Source organism: Myxine glutinosa, chromosome 5 (genome assembly GCF_964187855.1).
Source record: "Myxine glutinosa chromosome 5, kmMyxGlut1.1, whole genome shotgun sequence".
Classification (NCBI taxonomy): Eukaryota; Metazoa; Chordata; class Myxini; order Myxiniformes; family Myxinidae; genus Myxine; species Myxine glutinosa.
Window position 1 is genome coordinate 3,192,371 of NC_136265.1, and position 24,459 is coordinate 3,216,829.

At 38.2% G+C, this 24,459-nt stretch overlaps 1 protein-coding gene across 2 annotated transcripts in view; it reads right to left on the bottom strand.

The window, feature by feature from the left end:
* Window positions 1-4,738: 4,738 nt before the first annotated feature.
* The window catches only part of SDHB (succinate dehydrogenase complex iron sulfur subunit B), a 39,288-nt gene continuing 19,567 nt past the window's right edge, over window positions 4,739-24,459 (bottom strand). For both annotated transcript variants that reach the window (XM_068117957.2, XM_068117956.2), the window contains exons 5-8: window positions 23,740-23,856; window positions 22,354-22,455; window positions 22,005-22,127; window positions 4,739-5,715 (exon numbers count right to left, since the gene is read on the bottom strand). In XM_068117957.2, coding sequence (XP_067974058.2) covers window positions 5,632-5,715; window positions 22,005-22,127; window positions 22,354-22,455; window positions 23,740-23,856 — 426 coding nt within the window. In that variant the 3' untranslated portion in view covers window positions 4,739-5,631. The remainder of the gene's footprint in view (window positions 5,716-22,004; window positions 22,128-22,353; window positions 22,456-23,739; window positions 23,857-24,459) is intronic.

Below are 24,459 nucleotides of genomic sequence, written 5' to 3' on the forward strand. Positions count from 1 at the left end.
ACGTCTCAGACTAACTTAGGTGCAGACAGTGTTGAACCAATGGAAGGAAGGACAGACACAGGCAGATTGGAAAGAGAGGTCAAGAGGGGAATATATTTGCAAATCAAATGTGTAATGTGGGATCATGAGGTGCTATTCAGTACTTTAATACAGAAGCAATGAAAATGAATCAAAAATGGGGAAATGCAATAAAAATGTACAAAAGGGGAAAATTGCAAACTATTGAGGGTGAAAGAGGTACAGAAACTGATGAGCAGCACTTATCCCTATGCCTTACCTGTCACCTAAGCACACACAGCACATGGGTACCTAGTCAGATCATCCACAGAGGGGAGAGAGTTTCAGAAAAAGAAAAGAATGAGGTGTGTTCAACCTCTTCGATCACAGGTCAGGGCTGTCGTGCCTCTGTTATCCAAACGCTAAGGGCGGGGGTAAGAGGAGGAATACTGGTGGTGTCTAAGGTGTGTAGTAGGGTAGAGGTGTGGTGAGGTGCAATGAGGTGCCACAATTGTTGATGGTTGTGCATCCAAAGTAGGTGAAAGACGCCAAAGAAAATAATGCGCAAGATAAACTTATTTAATGTGTGAAAGTTCTTAAAGGTGTAGCATGTGGTTTGGCCTGGCCCTAAACGTATGCTTTGCATGGCATCTGCTCCACTCGCTGAACACTGGCTCCCAACTCTGACCTGCCTTAACGTGAGCGCCACCGACCGAACCTAGGCCGTCCACCCTCATCCCTCGAAGCACCGATCAGCTCAAACACCAGACCACCAATCAGCCGAGCCACGACAACAACCAAGACCAAGACCGCACCCCTCTCTGAACCAAGACCGCACCCCTCTGAAGCAAGCCCACACCCCTCTCTGAAGCAAGCCCGCACCCCTCTCTGAAGCAAGCCCGCACCCCTCTCTGAAGCAAGCCCGCACCCCTCTGAAGCAAGCCCGCACCCCTCTCTGAAGCAAGCCCGCACCCCTCTCTGAAGCAAGCCCGCACCCCTCTCTGAAGCAAGCCCGCACCCCTCTCTGAAGCAAGCCCGCACCCCTCTCTGAAGCAAGCCCGCACCCCTCTCTGAAGCAAGCCCGCACCCCTCTCTGAAGCAAGCCCGCACCCCTCTCTGAAGCAAGCCCGCACCCCTCTCTGAAGCAAGCCCGCACCCCTCTCTGAAGCAAGCCCGCACCCCTCTCTGAAGCAAGCCCGCACCCCTCTCTGAAGCAAGACCGCACCCCTCTCTGAAGCAAGCCCGCACCCCTCTCTGAAGCAAGCCCGCACCCCTCTCTGAAGCAAGCCCGCACCCCTCTCTGAAGCAAGACCGCACCCCTCTGAAGCAAGACCGCACCCCTCTCTGAACCAAGACCGCACCCCTCTCTGAACCAAGACCGCACCCCTCTCTGAACCAAGACCGCACCCCTCTCTGAACCAAGATGCTGCTCACAGCATATTTATAATGGCCTGCTGAGGGTGGGGCTTCCAGTCGGATCAAAAGAGGTGCTGGACATGCATGCCGATGCCCATTGGTGCATATCCACTCTACCGAAGGTTGGCAGCACCCCCGTGAGACCCGTATCACGATTGTAGCTTATTCTTTCCTTGAACCTGCCACACAACGGGTCTCCCCAATTAACATGGGCTAGTGCTTCCTGACACGTTCCATGCTACATGTGTGGGTGCGAACCCTGGGGGCTCAATTTACTTATGCCAATGAAAATGGCCAATTAGTGCCGACTTGGTCTGGTATTTAATGAGGTCCAAAGAGGGAGAGCTTAGCCGAGCACCACCATTGTTACTCCCGTTTATCTTCCCATGCTAAGTTGGTGGTGGGTGTCTGTCGTGTTGGTCGATGATGTGATGATGGAGGAGGAATATGGTTAAAACATCTGTGGTCGAGACGACATTGTGGTTATTTGGATGTGGTGTTTTTGGGTCGTCGAACAATGAAGACCGTGTGGAATGAGCTTATGCAATGTAAAGTAAAGTGAAAAAAAAACAACACGAAGTGCAAATAAAAATGTATTAAATTATGAGTGATGTGTACTTATTGTATTCTGATTAAACTACAACTAATGTGTTTGACTGTCGAGTTATGTCACACGATTCAAATGATGACAGGATATGGTAATGGGGGAAGGTTTGGGAAATGCAGCTGCCAGGAGATGGTGGTGTTGTTGTGGACGGGGTGGCACGGGAGGAGGCGGGGTCGACTGGAAGCAGGGTGGAGGCTGGGTCTACCGGAAACCGGAAGCGGGGAGGATGCGGGGGTCAACCGGACACCGGAAGTAGGGAGGGGACGGGGTCGACCGGAAGCAGGGAGATGGCGGGGTGGAACGGAAGCAGGGAGAAGGCGGGGTGGAACGGAAGCAGGGAGAAGGCGGGGTGGAACGGAAGCAGGGAGAAGGCGGGGTGGACCGGAAGCAGGGAGAAGGCGGGGTGGACCGGAAGCAGGGAGAAGGCGGGTGGAACGGAAACAGGGAGAAGGCGGGGTGGACCGGAAGCAGGGAGAAGGCGGGGTGGACCGGAAGCAGGGAGAAGGCGGGGTGGAACGGAAGCAGGGAGAAGGCGGGGTGGAACGGAAGCAGGGAGAAGGCGGGGTGGAACGGAAGCAGGGAGAAGGCGGGGTGGACCGGAAGCAGGGAGAAGGCGGGGTGGGCCGGAAGCAGGGAGAAGGCGGGGTGGAACGGAAGCAGGGAGAAGGCGGGGTGGACCGGAAGCAGGGAGAAGGCGGGGTGGACCGGAAGCAGGGAGAAGGCGGGGTGGAACGGAAGCAGGGAGGCGGCGGGGTGGAACGGAAGCATGGAGAAGGCGGGGTGGAACGGAAGCAGGGAGAAGGCGGGGTGGAACGGAAGCAGGGAGGCGGCGGGGTGGAACGGAAGCATGGAGAAGGCGGGGTGGAACGGAAGCAGGGAGAAGGCGGGGTGGAACGGAAGCAGGGAGAAGGCGGGGTGGAACGGAAGCAGGGAGGCGGCGGGGTGGAACGGAAGCATGGAGAAGGCGGGGTGGAACGGAAGCATGGAGAAGGCGGGGTGGAACGGAAGCAGGGAGAAGGCGGGGTGGAACGGAAGCAGGGAGAAGGCGGGGTGGAACGGAAGCAGGGAGAAGGCGGGGTGGAACGGAAGCAGGGAGAAGGCGGGGTGGAACGGAAGCAGGGAGAAGGCGGGGTGGGCCGGAAGCAGGGAGAAGGCGGGGTGGGCCGGAAGCAGGGAGAAGGCGGGGTGGGCCGGAAGCAGGGAGAAGGCGGGGTGGGCCGGAAGCAGGGAGAAGGCGGGGTGGGCCGGAAGCAGGGAGAAGGCGGGGTGGGCCGGAAGCAGGGAGAAGGCGGGGTGGGCCGGAAGCAGGGAGAAGGCGGGGTGGGCCGGAAGCAGGGAGAAGGCGGGGTGGACCGGAAGCAGGGAGAAGGCGGGGTGGAACGGAAGCAGGGAGAAGGCGGGGTGGAACGGAAGCAGGGAGAAGGCGGGGTGGACCGGAAGCAGGGAGAAGGCGGGGTGGACCGGAAGTAGGGAGAAGGCGGGGTGGAACGGAAGCAGGGAGAAGGCGGGGTGGAACGGAAGCAGGGAGAAGGCGGGGTGGAACGGAAGCAGGGAGAAGGCGGGGTGGACCGGAAGCAGGGAGAAGGCGGGGTGGAACGGAAGCAGGGAGAAGGCGGGGTGGAACGGAAGCAGGGAGAAGGCGGGGTGGAACGGAAGCAGGGAGAAGGCGGGGTGGACCGGAAGCAGGGAGAAGGCGGGGTGGACCGGAAGCAGGGAGAAGGCGGGGTGGAACGGAAGCAGGGAGGCGGCGGGGTGGAACGGAAGCAGGGAGAAGGCGGGGTGGACCGGAAGCAGGGAGAAGGCGGGGTGGGCCGGAAGCAGGGAGAAGGCGGGGTGGAACGGAAGCAGGGAGAAGGCGGGGTGGAACGGAAGCAGGGAGAAGGCGGGGTGGAACGGAAGCAGGGAGAAGGCGGGGTGGAACGGAAGCAGGGAGAAGGCGGGGTGGATTGGAAGCAGGGATAGGGTTGGGCATGAAGAAAGCAAGGAAGGAAGAAGAATGGGATGGATGGAACATAATCAGCAGGGGTGCGGGAAGCCTGGAGCGGTTGTAGGGAAATGCAGGTGCAAAGATGTGTGGGGGGAGGGGCGGGTACCGACGTAAGGAAGTTTGTCATCGTCGTCCCTCACACAGTACAAAAAGGGTTGGATTTAGGGATTGCATCAGCGGAGAGATGAAGCCAGCCATGAGGATTGGGATGACGTTGATTAAAAGCATGAAGACGGCGCTTTATATGAACACGAAAAATTAAAGTGAGTGTGATGGATAATAGGACTGAGATAATTGGAACCCATTTTCGGTATGGGAACCAGTTGGGGGAGGGGAGAAAACAGAAAAAAGGGAGGCCCAAAGTTATCTGTGTCTGAAGCGGAGGATTAAAATAAGTAGAACAGCACAAAAAAAAAATACATGGAAGAGTACGAGATAGGAAGAGCAGTCGACACAGAGAACACAAAATGCACGACAGCACAGACGAATCCGGAACGATTAATCAAGTTTTTGGAAGCAGATTTCTCGGAGGATGAAGGGAAGCAACCACGACCAGGTAACCAGAAAAGGAAGGCGCTATTTTCCTGTCGTGGATTCAAGGAGACGAGTATGAAAGGAATCGGCACAGATAATCTCTTCCTCGTCGAGCAAACATTCGGTACATCTCAACAAACTACTCGACACTCACTCATTTCGAGCAAACAGAAATATGACAAACACGACGACAGCTCTTCAAGTTTTAAACCTTTAATTATTTTGCATTCTTATTGACATTTGTTATCGCACCAAACATTTTGTAGATTACATGAAAAGAAAGGTGAGCTATGTTTACTTGAAGGTGTTCAGGAGGAACCACCCACTTACGACCCCCAAGTGTACCCTAAACAGGCTAAGATATGATGGGTTTGGGGTCAAACCGAGGGACGATAACAAGACCAAAACTAATAATACCCTGTTGCCTTTTTTTAATAGGGATAAGCCAATAGAAGAGTTTCTTCAAAAACAAAATGCAAACAGGGTTCCTCCAACCTCGTTAAGATTATAACTGAAGCAACAACATTTCCCTTGTCGATCGATTTCCAAAATCAGGAGCAAACTTTGGAAACGTAATCGGACTTTGTGAACCGACCAGTCTAACCTAACACAGAAACGCACAACCCAAGAGCGCGACGACCTATTTTGTTGATATGGGACCGACCTCTGACGACCCATAATCCAGCAAACATTTGCCGGTGTGAAATAAAATTGAGGTTTAAAATTATGTACCGCAGAATATAATAAACTCAGCATGGTGAAAACAGACCATGTGGTGGAGACTCGACCAGGGACTTCAAACCAGCCAATCGGTGATGAAAGCAACAAGGATCACGGCCTGTTCGTCAACTTGTGCACGCCATCATTCGATCAGCTCCCAAAACCAAAAACGCCAAACTTTTCCCTCTGCATCGTTTGGTCACGGAACCAATCATGTCCCGACGGAGCGACCGGACCTTGCTTCAAAAGTCCACGGCTCTTTGGGAAGTTTTGAAATAAGGGAGGTCGTGCACGGTCAGAGACGCACAGCTTCATATCCGTCGGATCGAGTTATGCACACACGCTTGTCTGCACCCACGACATCTCCAGGTCAGACAACTGCAGCGTGCTTTGTTTCCTTGTACGTAGCCATCATCTTTTTAATCTCGGCAATGGCTTTCCCAGGATTCAAACCCTGCAAGGGGTCAAAACAACTTCATTCACACGGAGAATTTACATTTGCATTCAAAATCAATTACTTTTTAGCTCACCTGGACGTAGTTCCGGGGAGCGTGTAGGATGGCGTCAGTCCGTCAACACATGCAACTTCCCCGAAACTGCAGATGCGATTGTGACCAAACTTGGCGAAAATTATACTTAGTATGTTGGAACTGATGAAATGTTCGAACACGGCATGAAAAACACCTGTCGAAGGGGGTCCACGTGGAACCAGGTTTCACCCCCAAAATACCAAAAGAGGTATTTGCTTTCTTCTCAGAAACTACAAACACCCTTTTCATGAAACTTCACCACAACCTTCATCGCTTGTGATGTACGAACGTTTGTTCATGGCTCAAACAAAATAGGTTTTTTTGTTTTAGTTTGTTTAAAATATGATTATGTTATGATTCTACATGCTGCCCTGTCTCTTGTCTCCTAAAACATGTCCATTACTGACCGGGTATTTGATTAATATAACATTTCACTAAAACATGTCGATTACTGACCGGGTATTTGATTAATATTACATTTCACTAAAACATGTCCATTACTGACCGGGTATTTGATTAATACTAGGGCATGCCCGTACTATATATAAGCTAGGACGTGCCCGTACGTGGGTGCCCGTTCCTTGCCAAAAAAAAAAAAAAAAAAAAAATTTGTGTAGGGGTGTGTGTGTGTAAACATCCTAGGGCGTGCCCGTACGTGGGTGCAAAAAAACATGCGTGCAAACAACAACAACAAAAAAAAACTTTGAAACCACGTGGCAGTAACGACCACAGAACCCCCCCCCCCTCTATTTACATGAATGGTTTGGTCCATTCGCAACGACCACAGAACCCCCCCCTCTATTTACATGCAATGGTTTGGTCCAAAGCGAACGGTTTGGTCCATTCGATGTGATTCGATGATTCGATGTGAATGGTTTGGTCCATTCGCAACGACAACAGAACCCCCCCCTCTATTTACATGAATGGTTTGGTCCATTCGCAAAGCCAAAGCGAACGACCACAGAACCCCCCCCCCCTCTATTTACATGAATGGTTTGGTCCATTCGCAAAGCCAAAGCGAACGACCACAGAACCCCCCCCCCCCTCTATTTACATGAATGGTTTGGTCCATTCGCAACGCCAAAGCGAACGGCGAACGGCTAAATCGCCATAGCTCGGTAAGTACTTGTCCGATTAATTTAAAACCTTGAAAAGGCACATCCTCGGGTCCCCAGCAATATACCTGGCAAGTTTCAAGTATATCGGACCCGTGGTTGTCGAGAAACAGCGGTCACAGACACACAGACACACAGACACACAGACACACAGACACACAGAGATTACTGGAATTATAGATAGATAACATTTCACTAAAACATGTCGATTACTGACCGGGTATTTGATTAATATTACATTTCACTAAAACATGTCGATTACTGACCGGGTATTTGATTAATATTACATTTCACTAAAACATGTCGATTACTGACTGGGTATTTGATTAATATAACATTTCACTAAAACATGTTGATTACTGACCGGGTATTTGATTAATATAACATTTCACTAAAACATGTGGATTACTGACCGGGTGTTTGATGAATATTACATTTCACTGAAACATGTTGATTACTGACTGGGTATTTGATTAATATAACATTTCACTAAAACATGTTGATTACTGACCGGGTATTTGATTAATATAACATTTCACTAAAACATGTTGATTACTGACCGGGTATTTGATTAATATTGCATTCCACTAAAATGTTGATTACTAACTGGGTATTTGATTAATATTACATTTCACGAAAACATGATGATTACTGACTGGGTATTTGATCAATATTACATTTCACTAAAACATGTTGATTACTGACCGGGTATTTGATTAATATTGCATTCCACTAAAACATGTTGATTACTAACCGGGTATTTGATTAATATTACATTTCACGAAAACATGTTGATTACTGACCGGGTATTTGATTTATATAACATTTCACTAAAACATGTTGATTACTGACCGGGTATTTGATGAATATAACATTTCACTAAAATGTTGATTACTGACCGGGTATTTTGATCAATATAACATTTCACGAAAACATGTTGATTACTGACCGGGTATTTGATTAATATAACATTTCACTAAAACATGTTGATTACTGACCGGGTATTTGAATATAACATTTCACTAAAACATGTTGATTACTGACCGGGTATTTGATTAATATAACATTTCATGAAAACATGTTGATTACTGACCGGGTATTTGATTAATATAACATTTCACTAAAACATGTTGATTACTGACCGGGTATTTGATCAATATAACATTTCATGAAAACATGTTGATTACTGACCGGGTATTTGATTAATATAACATTTCACTAAAATGTTGATTACTGACCGGGTATTTGATTAATATTACATTTCACTAAAACATGTTGATTACTGACTGGGTATTTGATTAATATAACATTTCACTAAAACATGTTGATTACTGACCGGGTATTTGATTAATATAACATTTCACTAAAACATGTTGATTACTGACCGGGTATTTGATTCATATAACATTTCACTAAAACATGTTGATTACTGACCGGGTATTTGATTAATATAACATTTCACTAAAACATGTTGATTACTGACTGGGTATTTGATTAATATTACATTTCACTAAAACATGTTGATTACTGACCGGGTATTTGATTCATATAACATTTCACTAAAACATGTTGATTACTGACTGGGTATTTGATTAATATAACATTTCACTAAAATGTTGATTACTGACCGGGTATTTGATTAATATAACATTTCACTAAAACATGTTGATTACTGACTGGGTATTTGATTAATATTACATTTCACTAAAACATGTTGATTACTGACCAGGTATTTGATTCATATAACATTTCACTAAAACATGTTGATTACTGACTGGGTATTTGATTAGTATAACATTTCACTAAAATGTTGATTACTGACCGGGTATTTGATTAATATAACATTTCACTAAAACATGTTGATTACTGACTGGGTATTTGATTAATATTACATTTCACTAAAACATGTTGATTACTGACCAGGTATTTGATTCATATAACATTTCACTAAAACATGTTGATTACTGACTGGGTATTTGATTATTACATTTCACGAAAACATGTTGATTACTGACCGGGTATTTGATTCATATAACATTTCACTAAAACATGTCGATTACTGACTGGGTATTTGATTAATATAACATTTCACTAAAACATGTTGATTACTGACCGGGTATTTGATTAATATAACATTTCACTAAAACATGTTGATTACTGACTGGGTATTTGATTAATATTACATTTCACTAAAACATGTTGATTACTGACCGGGTATTTGATTAATATAACATTTCACTAAAACATGTTGATTACTGACCGGGTATTTGATTAATATTACATTTCACTAAAACATGTCGATTACTGACTGGGTATTTGATTAATATAACATTTCACTAAAACATGTTGATTACTGACCGGGTATTTGATTAATATTACATTTCACTAAAACATGTTGATTACTGACCGGGTATTTGATTAATATTACATTTCACTAAAACATGTCGATTACTGACTGGGTATTTGATTAATATAACATTTCACTAAAACATGTTGATTACTGACCGGGTATTTGATTAATATAACATTTCACTAAAACATGTTGATTACTGACCGGGTATTTGATTAATATTACATTTCACTAAAACATGTCGATTACTGACTGGGTATTTGATTAATATAACATTTCACTAAAACATGTTGATTACTGACCGGGTATTTGATTAATATAACATTTCACTAAAACATGTTGATTACTGACCGGGTATTTGATCAATATTACATTTCACTAAAACATGTTGATTACTGACCGGGTATTTGATTAATATTACATTTCACTAAAACATGTCGATTACTGACTGGGTATTTGATTAATATAACATTTCACTAAAACATGTTGATTACTGACCGGGTATTTGATGAATATAACATTTCACTAAAACATGTTGATTACTGACCGGGTATTTGATTAATATTACATTTCATTAAAACATGTTGATTACTGACTGGGTATTTGATTAATATAACATTTCACAAAAACATGTTGATTACTGACTGGGTATTTGATTAATATAACATTTCACTAAAACATGTTGATTACTGACTGGGTATTTGATTAATATAACATTTCACTAATACATGTTGATTACTGACCGGGTATTTGATTTATATTACATTTCACTAAAACATGTTGATTACTGACCGGGTATTTGATTTATATTACATTTCACTAAAACATGTTGATTACTGACTGGGTATTTGATTAATATAACATTTCACTAAAACATGTTGATTACTGACCGGGTATTTGATTAATATAACATTTCACTAAAATGTTGATTACTGACTGGGTATTTGATTAATATTACATTTCACTAAAACATGTTGATTACTGACTGGGTATTTGATTAATATAAAACATTTCACTAAAACATGTTGATTACTGACTGGGTATTTGATTAATATAACATTTCACTAAAACATGTTGATTACTGACCGGGTATTTGATTAATATAACATTTCACTAAAACATGTTGATTCCTGACCGGGTATTTGATTTATATTACATTTCACTAAAACATGTTGATTACTGACCAGGTATTTGATTAATATAACATTTCACTAAAACTTGTTGATTACTGACTGGGTATTTGATTAATATAACATTTCACTAAAATGTTGATTACTGACTGGGTATTTGATTAATATTACATTTCACTAAAACATGTTGATTACTGACCGGGTATTTGATTAATATAACATTTCACTAAAACATGTTGATTACTGACCGGGTATTTGATTAATATTACATTTCACTAAAACATGTTGATTACTGACCGGGTATTTGATTAATATTACATTTCACTAAAACATGTTGATTACTGACCGGGTATTTTGATTAATATAACATTTCACTAAAACATGTTGATTACTGACCGGGTATTTGATTAATATTACATTTCACTAAAACATGTTGATTACTGACCGGGTATTTGATTAATATTACATTTCACTAAAACATGTTGATTACTGACCGGGTATTTGATGAATATTACATTTCACTAAAACATGTTAATTACTGACCGGGTATTTGATTAATATAACATTTCACTAAAACATGTTGATTACTGACCGGGTATTTGATTAATATAACATTTCACTAAAATGTTGATTACTGACTGGGTATTTGATTAATATTGCATTTCACTAAAACATGTTGATTACTGACTGGGTATTTGATTAATATAAAACATTTCACTAAAACATGTTGATTACTGACTGGGTATTTGATTAATATAACATTTCACTAAAACATGTTGATTACTGACCGGGTATTTGATTAATATAACATTTCACTAAAACATGTTGATTACTGACCGGGTATTTGATTAATATAACATTTCACTAAAACTTGTTGATTACTGACTGGGTATTTGATTAATATAACATTTCACTAAAATGTTGATTACTGACTGGGTATTTGATTAATATAACATTTCACTAAAACATGTTGATTACTGACTGGGTATTTGATTAATATTACATTTCACTAAAACATGTTGATTACTGACCGGGTATTTGATTAATGTAACATTTCACTAAAACATGTTGATTACTGACTGGGTATTTGATTAATATAACATTTCACTAAAATATTGATTACTGACCGGGTATTTGATTAATATAACATTTCACTAAAACATGTTGATTACTGACCGGGTATTTGATTAATATTACATTTCACTAAAACATGTTGATTACTGACCGGGTATTTGATTCATATAACATTTCACTAAAACATGTTGATTACTGACCGGGTATTTGATTCATATAACATTTCACTAAAACATGTTGATTACTGACCGGGTATTTGATTAATATTACATTTCACTAAAACATGTTGATTACTGACCAGGTATTTTGATTAATATAACATTTCACTAAAACATGTTGATTACTGACCGGGTATTTTGATTAATATAACATTTCACTAAAACATGTTGATTACTGACCGGGTATTTGATTAATATAACATTTCACTAAAACATGTTGATTACTGACTGGGTATTTGAATAATATTACATTTCACTAAAACATGTTGATTACTGACCGGGTATTTGAATATAACATTTCACTAAAACATGTTGATTACTGACCGGGTATTTGAATATAACATTTCACTAAAACATGTTGATTACTGACCGGGTATTTGATTAATATAACATTTCACTAAAACATGTTGATTACTGACCGGGTATTTGATTAATATTACATTTCACTAAAACATGTTGATTACTGACCGGGTATTTGATTAATATTACATTTCACTAAAACATGTTGATTACTGACCGGGTATTTGATTAATATTACATTTCACTAAAACATGTTGATTACTGACTGGGTATTTGATTAATATAACATTTCACTAAAACATGTTGATTACTGACCGGGTATTTGATTAATATTACATTTCACTAAAACATGTTGATTACTGACTGGGTATTTGATTAATATAACATTTCACTAAAACATGTTGATTACTGACCGGGTATTTGAATATAACATTTCACTAAAACATGTTGATTACTGACCGGGTATTTGATTAATATTACATTTCACTAAAACATGTTGATTACTGACCGGGTATTTGATTAATATTACATTTCACTAAAACATGTTGATTACTGACCGGGTATTTGATTAATATTACATTTCACTAAAACATGTTGATTACTGACCGGGTGTTTGATTAATATTACATTTCACTAAAACATGTTGATTACTGACCGGGTATTTGAATATAACATTTCACTAAAACATGTTGATTACTGACCGGGTATTTGATTCATATAACATTTCACTAAAACATGTTGATTACTGACCGGGTATTTGAATATAACATTTCACTAAAACATGTTGATTACTGACCGGGTATTTGATTAATATAACATTTCACTAAAACATGTCGATTACTGACCGGGTATTTGATTAATATAACATTTCACTAAAATATGTCGATTACTGACCGGGTATTTGATTAATATTACATTTCACTAAAACATGTCCATTACTGACCGGGTATTTGATTAATATTACATTTCACTAAAACATGTCCATTACTGACCGGGTATTTGATTAATATAACATTTCACTAAAACATGTCGATTACTGACCGGGTATTTGATTAATATTACATTTCACTAAAACATGTCGATTACTGACCGGGTATTTGATTAATATTACATTTCACTAAAACATGTCGATTACTGACCGGGTATTTGATTAATATAACATTTCACTAAAACATGTCGATTACTGACCGGGTATTTGATTAATATAACATTTCACTAAAACATGTTGATTACTGACCGGGTATTTGATTAATATTACATTTCACTAAAACATGTGGATTACTGACCGGGTGTTTGATGAATATTACATTTCACTGAAACATGTTGATTACTGACCGGGTATTTGATTAATATAACATTTCACTAAAACATGTTGATTACTGACCGGGTATTTGATTAATATAACATTTCACTAAAACATGTTGATTACTGACTGGGTATTTGATTAATATTACATTTCACTAAAACATGTTGATTACTGACCGGGTATTTGATTCATATAACATTTCACTAAAACATGTTGATTACTGACTGGGTATTTGATTAATATAACATTTCACTAAAATGTTGATTACTGACCGGGTATTTGATTAATATAACATTTCACTAAAACATGTTGATTACTGACTGGGTATTTGATTAATATTACATTTCACTAAAACATGTTGATTACTGACCGGGTATTTGATTCATATAACATTTCACTAAAACATGTTGATTACTGACCGGGTATTTGATCAATATAACATTTCACAAAAACATGTTGATGACTGACTGGGTATTTGATTAGTATAACATTTCACTAAAACATGTTGATTACTGACCGGGTATTTGATTAATATAACATTTCACTAAAACATGTTGATTACTGACCGGGTATTTGAATATAACATTTCACTAAAACATGTTGATTACTGACCGGGTATTTGATTAATATAACATTTCACTAAAACATGTCGATTACTGACCGGGTATTTGATTAATATAACATTTCACTAAAACATGTCGATTACTGACCGGGTATTTGATTAATATTACATTTCACTAAAACATGTCCATTACTGACCGGGTATTTGATTAATATTACATTTCACTAAAACATGTCCATTACTGACCAGGTATTTGATTAATATAACATTTCACTAAAACATGTCGATTACTGACCGGGTATTTGATTAATATTACATTTCACTAAAACATGTCGATTACTGACCGGGTATTTGATTAATATAACATTTCACTAAAACATGTCGATTACTGACCGGGTATTTGATTAATATAACATTTCACTAAAACATGTTGATTACTGACTGGGTATTTGATTAATATAACATTTCACTAAAATGTTGATTATTGACCGGGTATTTTGATCAATATAACATTTCACTAAAACATGTTGATTACTGATCGGGTATTTGATTAATATAACATTTCACTAAAACATGTTGATTACTGACCGGGTATTTGATCAATATAACATTTCACTAAAACATGTTGATTACTGACCGGGTATTTGATTAATATAACATTTCACTAAAATGTTGATTACTGACCGGGTATTTGATTAATATTACATTTCACTAAAACATGTTGATTACTGACTGGGTATTTGATTAATATAACATTTCACTAAAACATGTTGATTACTGACCGGGTATTTGATTAATATAACATTTCACTAAAACATGTTGATTACTGACCGGGTATTTGATTCATATAACATTTCACTAAAACATGTTGATTACTGACCGGGTATTTGATTAATATAACATTTCACTAAAACATGTTGATTACTGACTGGGTATTTGATTAATATTACATTTCACTAAAACATGTTGATTACTGACCGGGTATTTGATTCATATAACATTTCACTAAAACATGTTGATTACTGACTGGGTATTTGATTAATATAACATTTCACTAAAATGTTGATTACTGACCGGGTATTTGATTAATATAACATTTCACTAAAACATGTTGATTACTGACCGGGTATTTGATTCATATAACATTTCACTAAAACATGTTGATTACTGACTGGGTATTTGATTAATATTACATTTCACTAAAACATGTCGATTAGACTGGGTATTTGATTAATATAACATTTCACTAAAACATGTTGATTACTGACCGGGTATTTGATTAATATAACATTTCACTAAAACATGTTGATTACTGACCGGGTATTTGATTAATATTACATTTCACTAAAACATGTGGATTACTGACCGGGTGTTTGATTAATATAACATTTCACTAAAACATGTTGATTACTGACCGGGTATTTGATTAATATAACATTTCACTAAAACATGTTGATTACTGACCGGGTATTTGATTAATATTGCATTCCACTAAAACATGTTGATTACTAACTGGGTATTTGATTAATATTACATTTCACGAAAACATGTTGATTACTGACCGGGTATTTGATCAATATTACATTTCACTAAAACATGTTGATTACTGACCGGGTATTTGATATATATTTAACATTTCACTAAAACATGTTGATTACTGACCGGGTATTTGATTAATATTGCATTCCACTAAAACATGTTGATTACTGACCGGGTATTTGATTTATATAACATTTCACTAAAACATGTTGATTACTGACCGGGTATTTGATGAATATAACATTTCACTAAAATGTTGATTACTGACCGGGTATTTTGATCAATATAACATTTCACTAAAACATGTTGATTACTGACTGGGTATTTGATTAATATAACATTTCACTAAAACATGTTGATTACTGACCGGGTATTTGAATATAACATTTCACTAAAACATGTTGATTACTGACTGGGTATTTGATTAATATAACATTTCACTAAAATGTTGATTATTGACCGGGTATTTTGATCAATATAACATTTCACTAAAACATGTTGATTACTGATCGGGTATTTGATTAATATAACATTTCACTAAAACATGTTGATTACTGACCGGGTATTTGATCAATATAACTTTCACTAAAACATGTTGATTACTGACCGGGTATTTGATTAATATAACATTTCACTAAAATGTTGATTACTGACCGGGTATTTGATTAATATTACATTTCACTAAAACATGTTGATTACTGACTGGGTATTTGATTAATATAACATTTCACTAAAACATGTTGATTACTGACCGGGTATTTGATTAATATAACATTTCACTAAAACATGTTGATTACTGACCGGGTATTTGATTCATATAACATTTCACTAAAACATGTTGATTACTGACCGGGTATTTGATTAATATAACATTTCACTAAAACATGTTGATTACTGACTGGGTATTTGATTAATATTACATTTCACTAAAACATGTTGATTACTGACCGGGTATTTGATTCATATAACATTTCACTAAAACATGTTGATAACTGACTGGGTATTTGATTAATATAACATTTCACTAAAATGTTGATTACTGACCGGGTATTTGATTAATATAACATTTCACTAAAACATGTTGATTACTGACTGGGTATTTGATTAATATTACATTTCACTAAAACATGTTGATTACTGACCGGGTATTTGATTCATATAACATTTCACTAAAACATGTTGATTACTGACTGGGTATTTGATTAATATTACATTTCACTAAAACATGTCGATTACTGACTGGGTATTTGATTAATATAACATTTCACTAAAACATGTTGATTACTGACCGGGTATTTGATTAATATAACATTTCACTAAAACATGTTGATTACTGACCGGGTATTTGATTAATATTACATTTCACTAAAACATGTCGATTACTGACTGGGTATTTGATTAATATAACATTTCACTAAACCATGTTGATTACTGACAAGGTATTTGATTAATATAACATTTCACTAAAACATGTTGATTACTGACCGGGTATTTGATTAATATTACATTTCACTAAAACATGTCGATTACTGACTGGGTATTTGATTAATATAACATTTCACTAAAACATGTTGATTACTGACCGGGTATTTGATGAATATAACATTTCACTAAAACATGTTGATTACTGACCGGGTATTTGATTAATATTACATTTCACTAAAATGTTGATTATTGACCGGGTATTTTGATCAATATAACATTTCACTAAAACATGTTGATTACTGATCGGGTATTTGATTAATATAACATTTCACTAAAACATGTTGATTACTGACCGGGTATTTGATCAATATAACATTTCACTAAAACATGTTGATTACTGACCGGGTATTTGATTAATATAACATTTCACTAAAATGTTGATTACTGACCGGGTATTTGATTAATATTACATTTCACTAAAACATGTTGATTACTGACTGGGTATTTGATTAATATAACATTTCACTAAAACATGTTGATTACTGACCGGGTATTTGATTAATATAACATTTCACTAAAACATGTTGATTACTGACCGGGTATTTGATTCATATAACATTTCACTAAAACATGTTGATTACTGACCGGGTATTTGATTAATATAACATTTCACTAAAACATGTTGATTACTGACTGGGTATTTGATTAATATTACATTTCACTAAAACATGTTGACTACTGACCGGGTATTTGATTCATATAACATTTCACTAAAACATGTTGATTACTGACTGGGTATTTGATTAATATAACATTTCACTAAAATGTTGATTACTGACCGGGTATTTGATTAATATAACATTTCACTAAAACATGTTGATTACTGACTGGGTATTTGATTAATATTACATTTCACTAAAACATGTCGATTACTGACTGGGTATTTGATTAATATAACATTTCACTAAAACATGTTGATTACTGACCGGGTATTTGATTAATATAACATTTCACTAAAACATGTTGATTACTGACCGGGTATTTGATTAATATTACATTTCACTAAAACATGACGATTACTGACTGGGTATTTGATTAATATAACATTTCACTAAACCATGTTGATTACTGACAAGGTATTTGATTAATATAACATTTCACTAAAACATGTTGATTACTGACCGGGTATTTGATTAATATTACATTTCACTAAAACATGTCGATTACTGACTGGGTATTTGATTAATATAACATTTCACTAAAACATGTTGATTACTGACCGGGTATTTGATGAATATAACATTTCACTAAAACATGTTGATTACTGACCGGGTATTTGATTAATATTACATTTCACTAAAACATGTTGATTACTGACTGGGTATTTGATTAATATAACATTTCACTAAAACATGTTGATTACTGACCGGGTATTTGATTAATATAACATTTCACTAAAACATGTTGATTACTGACCGGGTATTTGATTAATATTACATTTCACTAAAACATGTTGATTACTGACCGGGTATTTGATTAATATTACATTTCACTAAAACATGTTGATTACTGACCGGGTATTTGATTAATATAACATTTCACTAAAATGTTGATTACTGACTGGGTATTTGATTAATATTACATTTCACTAAAACATGTTGATTACTGACTGGGTATTTGATTAATATAAAACATTTCACTAAAACATGTTGATTACTGACTGGGTATTTGATTAATATAACATTTCACTAAAACATGTTGATTACTGACTGGGTATTTGATTAATATTACATTTCACTAAAACATGTTGATTACTGACCGGGTATTTGATTCATATAACATTTCACTAAAACATGTTGATTACTGACCGGGTATTTGATTAATATTACATTTCACTAAAACATGTTGATTACTGACCGGGTATTTGATTAATATTACATTTCACTAAAACATGTTGATTACTGACCGGGTATTTGATTAATATAACATTTCACTAAAACATGTTAATTACTGACCGGGTATTTGAATATAACATTTCACTAAAACATGTTGATTACTGACCGGGTATTTGATTAATATAACATTTCACTAAAACATGTTGATTACTGACTGGGTATTTGATTAATATTACATTTCACTAAAACATGTTGATTACTGACCGGGTATTTTGATTAATATAACATTTCACTAAAACATGTTGATTACTGACCGGGTATTTGATTAATATTACATTTCACTAAAACATGTTGATTACTGACCGGGTATTTGATGAATATTACATTTCACTAAAACATGTTAATTACTGACCGGGTATTTGATTAATATAACATTTCACTAAAACATGTTGATTACTGACCGGGTATTTGATTAATATTACATTTCACTAAAACATGTTGATTACTGACCGGGTATTTGATTCATATAACATTTCACTAAAACATGTTGATTACTGACCGGGTATTTGATTAATATTACATTTCACTAAAACATGTTGATTACTGACCGGGTATTTGATTAATATTACATTTCACTAAAACATGTTGATTACTGACCGGGTATTTGATTAATATAACATTTCACTAAAACATGTTAATTACTGACCGGGTATTTGAATATAACATTTCACTAAAACATGTTGATTACTGACCGGGTATTTGATTAATATAACATTTCACTAAAACATGTTGATTACTGACTGGGTATTTGATTAATATTACATTTCACTAAAACATGTTGATTACTGACCGGGTATTTGATTAATATAACATTTCACTAAAACATGTTGATTACTGACTGGGTATTTGATTCATATAACATTTCACTAAAACATGTTGATTACTGACCGGGTATTTGATCAATATAACATTTCACTAAAACATGTTGATTACTGACTGGGTATTTGATTAGTATAACATTTCACTAAAACATGTTGATTACTGACCGGGTATTTGATTAATATAACATTTCACTAAAACATGTCGATTACTGACCGGGTATTTGAATATAACATTTCACTAAAACATGTTGATTACTGACCGGGTATTTGATTAATATAACATTTCACTAAAACATGTTGATTACTGACCGGGTATTTGAATATAACATTTCACTAAAACATGTTGATTACTGACCGGGTATTTGATTAATATTACATTTCACTAAAACATGTTGATTACTGACCGGGTATTTGATTAATATAACATTTCACTAAAACATGTTGATTACTGACCGGGTATTTGATTAATATAACATTTCACTAAAACATGTTGATTACTGACCGGGTATTTGATTAATATAACATTTCACTAAAACATGTTGATTACTGACCGGGTGTTTGATTAATATAACATTTCACTAAAACATGTTGATTACTGACCGGGTATTTGAATATAACATTTCACTAAAACATGTTGATTACTGACTGGGTATTTGATTTATATTACATTTCACTAAAACATGTTGATTACTGACCGGGTATTTGATCCATATAACATTTCACTAAAACATGTTGATTACTGACCGGGTATTTGATTAATATAACATTTCACTAAAACATGTTGATTACTGACCGGGTATTTGATTAATATAACATTTCACTAAAACATGTTGATTACTGACCGGGTATTGATTAATATAACATTTCACTAAAATGTTGATTACTGACCGGGTATTGATTAATATAACTTTTCACTAAAACATGTTGATTACTAACCGGGTATTTGATTAAGATTACATTTCACTAAAACATGTTGATTACTGACCGGGTATTTGATTAATATAACATTTCACTAAAACATGTCGATTACTGACCGGGTATTTGATCAATATAACATTTCACTAAAACATGTTGATTACTGACCGGGTATTTGATTAATAACGCATTTAAACATTTATTATCAATTGGTGACATGTTCATCTTTGCATATATTTAATCTCTGATTATTTATTTATTTGGCCATGGCAATATTTTCTTTGGAAGTGACAATTCATTCACAGAGTCCTTCAACAAATGTATAAACTAGAACGACACTCTTCGGCGTCACGACGTTGACCGATATGCCTCCGCGCACATTATTAAATCATTATAATATTTGTACCAAGTTTTCATTCAAATCCATTCAGCTGTTCTCAAATTATATTTTTTACCTGACATGACCTCTGACCTTTGACCTCTTGACTCAAATGTAATCAGTTCATGTTTACAATATTATACATACGTGTGCCAAGTTGTAATTTAAATCCCTTCAGCTCTTCACAAGTTATCACATTTACACCTGACATGACCTTTGACCTTGGGACCCTAAAATCTAATGATTTAATCTTTACATCATTACACATATCTGTACCAAGTTTGAATTGGATCCCTTTGGCCATTCTCATGTTTTAGACGTATTCCAGACTTTGACCTCTTGACCCCAAAATCTAATCAGTTAATATTTACATCATTATACATACCTGTATCAAGTTTGAATTGGATCATTTCAGCCATTCTCAAGTTAGACCTATTACAGACTGACCTTTGACCTCAAAATCGATTCAGTTCATCTTTACATCATTCTACATAATTGAACCAAATTTGGTCAAAATCCCATCACTGGTTTACAAGTTACCGCGGTAACAGGATTTTTGACTCGCATGACGCCTGACCTTTGGCATTTGGCTTCGTGACCCCAAAATCTAATCAGTTCATCTTTACCACATAATACACACCTGCACCACGTGCACCAGGTTTGACTAAGATCCCTTTAGCCGTTCTCAAGTTATGGCGGCAACGAAAACCTATCATGGAAAACCTATCACCTGGACCCACTTTGACCCCCAGCAGATCTCCCTTTGACCCCGATTTTTTTTGGTTGTTGCCATAAACAAACTTGAGTTGCAACATACCAAATGTAATTTCAGCCAAGTTTGGTCACAATCACATCAGCAGTTTCAAAGAGGTTGCTAGTGTTTACGGACCGACAGACAGACCAAGCGCCATCGCATAAGCTCCCTGGACTTCCGTTCCAGGTGAGCTAAAAACATCAAGCCTTTGTCGCGGCGTCGCCTGGAGTTTCCTATTGGTGTAAATATTTACAGATACTTGTCCCTTGTACTTGCACCACAACATGTGATCCGACAAAGCTGTTAACTTGTACGCTCGACCATGAAGGACGGATATAGACCAAGTTCGCCTTCGTAATGGCAGACCTACCTTGGGACAGGAATTTGTGCAGTTCATGATTGTGTGACAGCGGTAAAGAGAAAATGGGTCCTCCAGTTTGGACAATCGCTCTGCTGTGAAGTCGTCACGGCTGTCAATCATCCAGCGATAGGCCTGCGAACACACGCACTCGCTTGGGAAACCGCACAACCGCTCCACTGTACATCCGTTGGAGGGGCGCACATTTCTCTAGAAACTCGACTCCAACAAAGAAATTCTAAATTTAATGGTTGGACAAGTCCATCGAAGGCTAATTTGTAGCAAAAGGAATCGACAATCTATTTGCCTCTCACTTGCATGAGCCTGGACTTTAAACAAAAATAGTGAATGATGCACACACCTGCATGAGCACAGCTGGTCCCAGGTATTTATCTGCATTCCACCAGTAACTGGGGCAGCTGGTGCTGCAACAAGCGCACAGAATGCACTCGTACAGCCCATCCTGCACACAAGGAAAAGGGCACAACCCACCCACATCAGGGCCCACACTAGACCACCCTGCACACAAGGAAACGGGCATGACCCAACCACATCAGGGCCCATACTAGACCATCCTGCACAACCCACCCGTACCAGGGCCCATAGTAAACCATCCTGCACAACCCACCCCTATCAGGGCCCATACTAGACCATCCTGCACAACCCACCCATACCAGGGCCCATACTAGACCATCCTGCACACATGGAAACGGGCATGACCCAACCACATCAGGGCCCATACTAGACCATCCTTCACAACCCACCGGTGTCAGGGCCCAAACTAGACCATCCTGCACAACCACCCCTATCAGGGCCCATACTACACCATCCCGCACAACCCACCCGTACCAGGGCCCATACTAGACCATCCTGCACAACCCACCCCTATCAGGGCCCATACTAGACCATCCTGCACAACCCACCCGTATCAGGGCCCATACTAGACCATCCTGCACACAAGGAAGCGGGCACAACCCACCTACATCAGGGCCCATACTAGACCATCCTGCACAACCCACCCGCATCAGCCGATAATTTCCTAAGGGTTGTTTATGCAACAGCCCTTAAGAAAATCTACCTTAAGGTAAATCTTTCCTTAATCTATAAAGCGCATCGGGCCACGGGCGTGGTTGACATGTGTATGCAAATGAGTTTAAACTGTGGTCAATCCAAACAACCAATCATGACCTTTCTTGCAATGTATCATACTCGGTAACTTATGAAAGGTTCCTTCTAATTGGTGGACAAAAGCCGACGACAAAAAAGCATTTCTGGCCGACGAACCAGTAAATCCAGCACTTTATGTTTTCAGGATAAGATAATTTTTTTGCAACTGGGCCATTGTTGTACAAGCCTCTGGTGTTGCGCTGCAATAATCGTCCTCTTGGTGACCAACTTCGATGAATAGCACCTTTTGGAAACTCAAAGGTTCATGTTGAGGACAGGGAGGAGGGGAAGGGTGGGAGCCTTAAGTTTAAGGTTTCAAGGAAAAACTTAATATTCGTACATGCAACCATCCTCAACTTAAGGATGTCATTAAGTGGAAAGTTAAGGACATAGTAAAGTGAATCCTCAAATCTTTCCTCAAGAATGCTTTATGCAACCAGGCCTTAGTACTGGTTAAAGGACGTAGTTAGGAGACCATGTGATCTCCACACAAGACCAAAAGCCCCCACCCGTTTCTCATTTATTAATGTGGCTATAACCCCCCATGCCCCCATATTCCCCCCCTTGTCATTCCACAAACCAATTTGCCACGGTCCTCCACAGATTGTATATACTGCTCCTTGCCCAGCTGGGTGTCATCGCTCTTCTTCAGGTATGGCTCAATTGATTTGTATTGCATGTAGAAGTGGCTCATGTCCTGTGGCACAATAAAAAAAAGAAGTGTCGCATCCGTGCATTTCCATCACTACATTTTTCAAAATAAAAAAGATGATTCCACACAAATTGGAGCATTACTCTTTGTAGTAAAAGAGTCCGTTCGAAAAGGACGTCCATGTCTATTTTGAGATAGAGAATGAATATTGTCCGAGATGATGTCCTGGTGTCCGATAGCCTGGTGTTGGCTTAGCGGTTAGGGTGCCGGCTTGGGATCCTAGGATCCTGGGTTCGAATCCCAGTCGATCACTGAATTAACACCAGGGGGGTTGACTCAGCCTGTCATCCTTCCGAGGTCGGCAAATTGAGTACCAGCTTGCTGGGATGAATGATCCCGGTGTGTACCCCGATTTAGAATAGGTACACCGTATCCCTGCGCATCGTAAGAGCGTGACCAAGGGTTGGCGTCAGGAAGGGCATCCGGCCATAAAAACATTGCCTCAAACAGGGAACTATGATTGTTATGGGGCCCGCAAGACTAACCCCCCGCTTTAGCGGGGAAATGGCCTTAAAACGATCATTCATATTCATTCATTCATTCATTCATGATAGAAAAGTCGAACCAAACCAAACTCTCCTCCTTTGG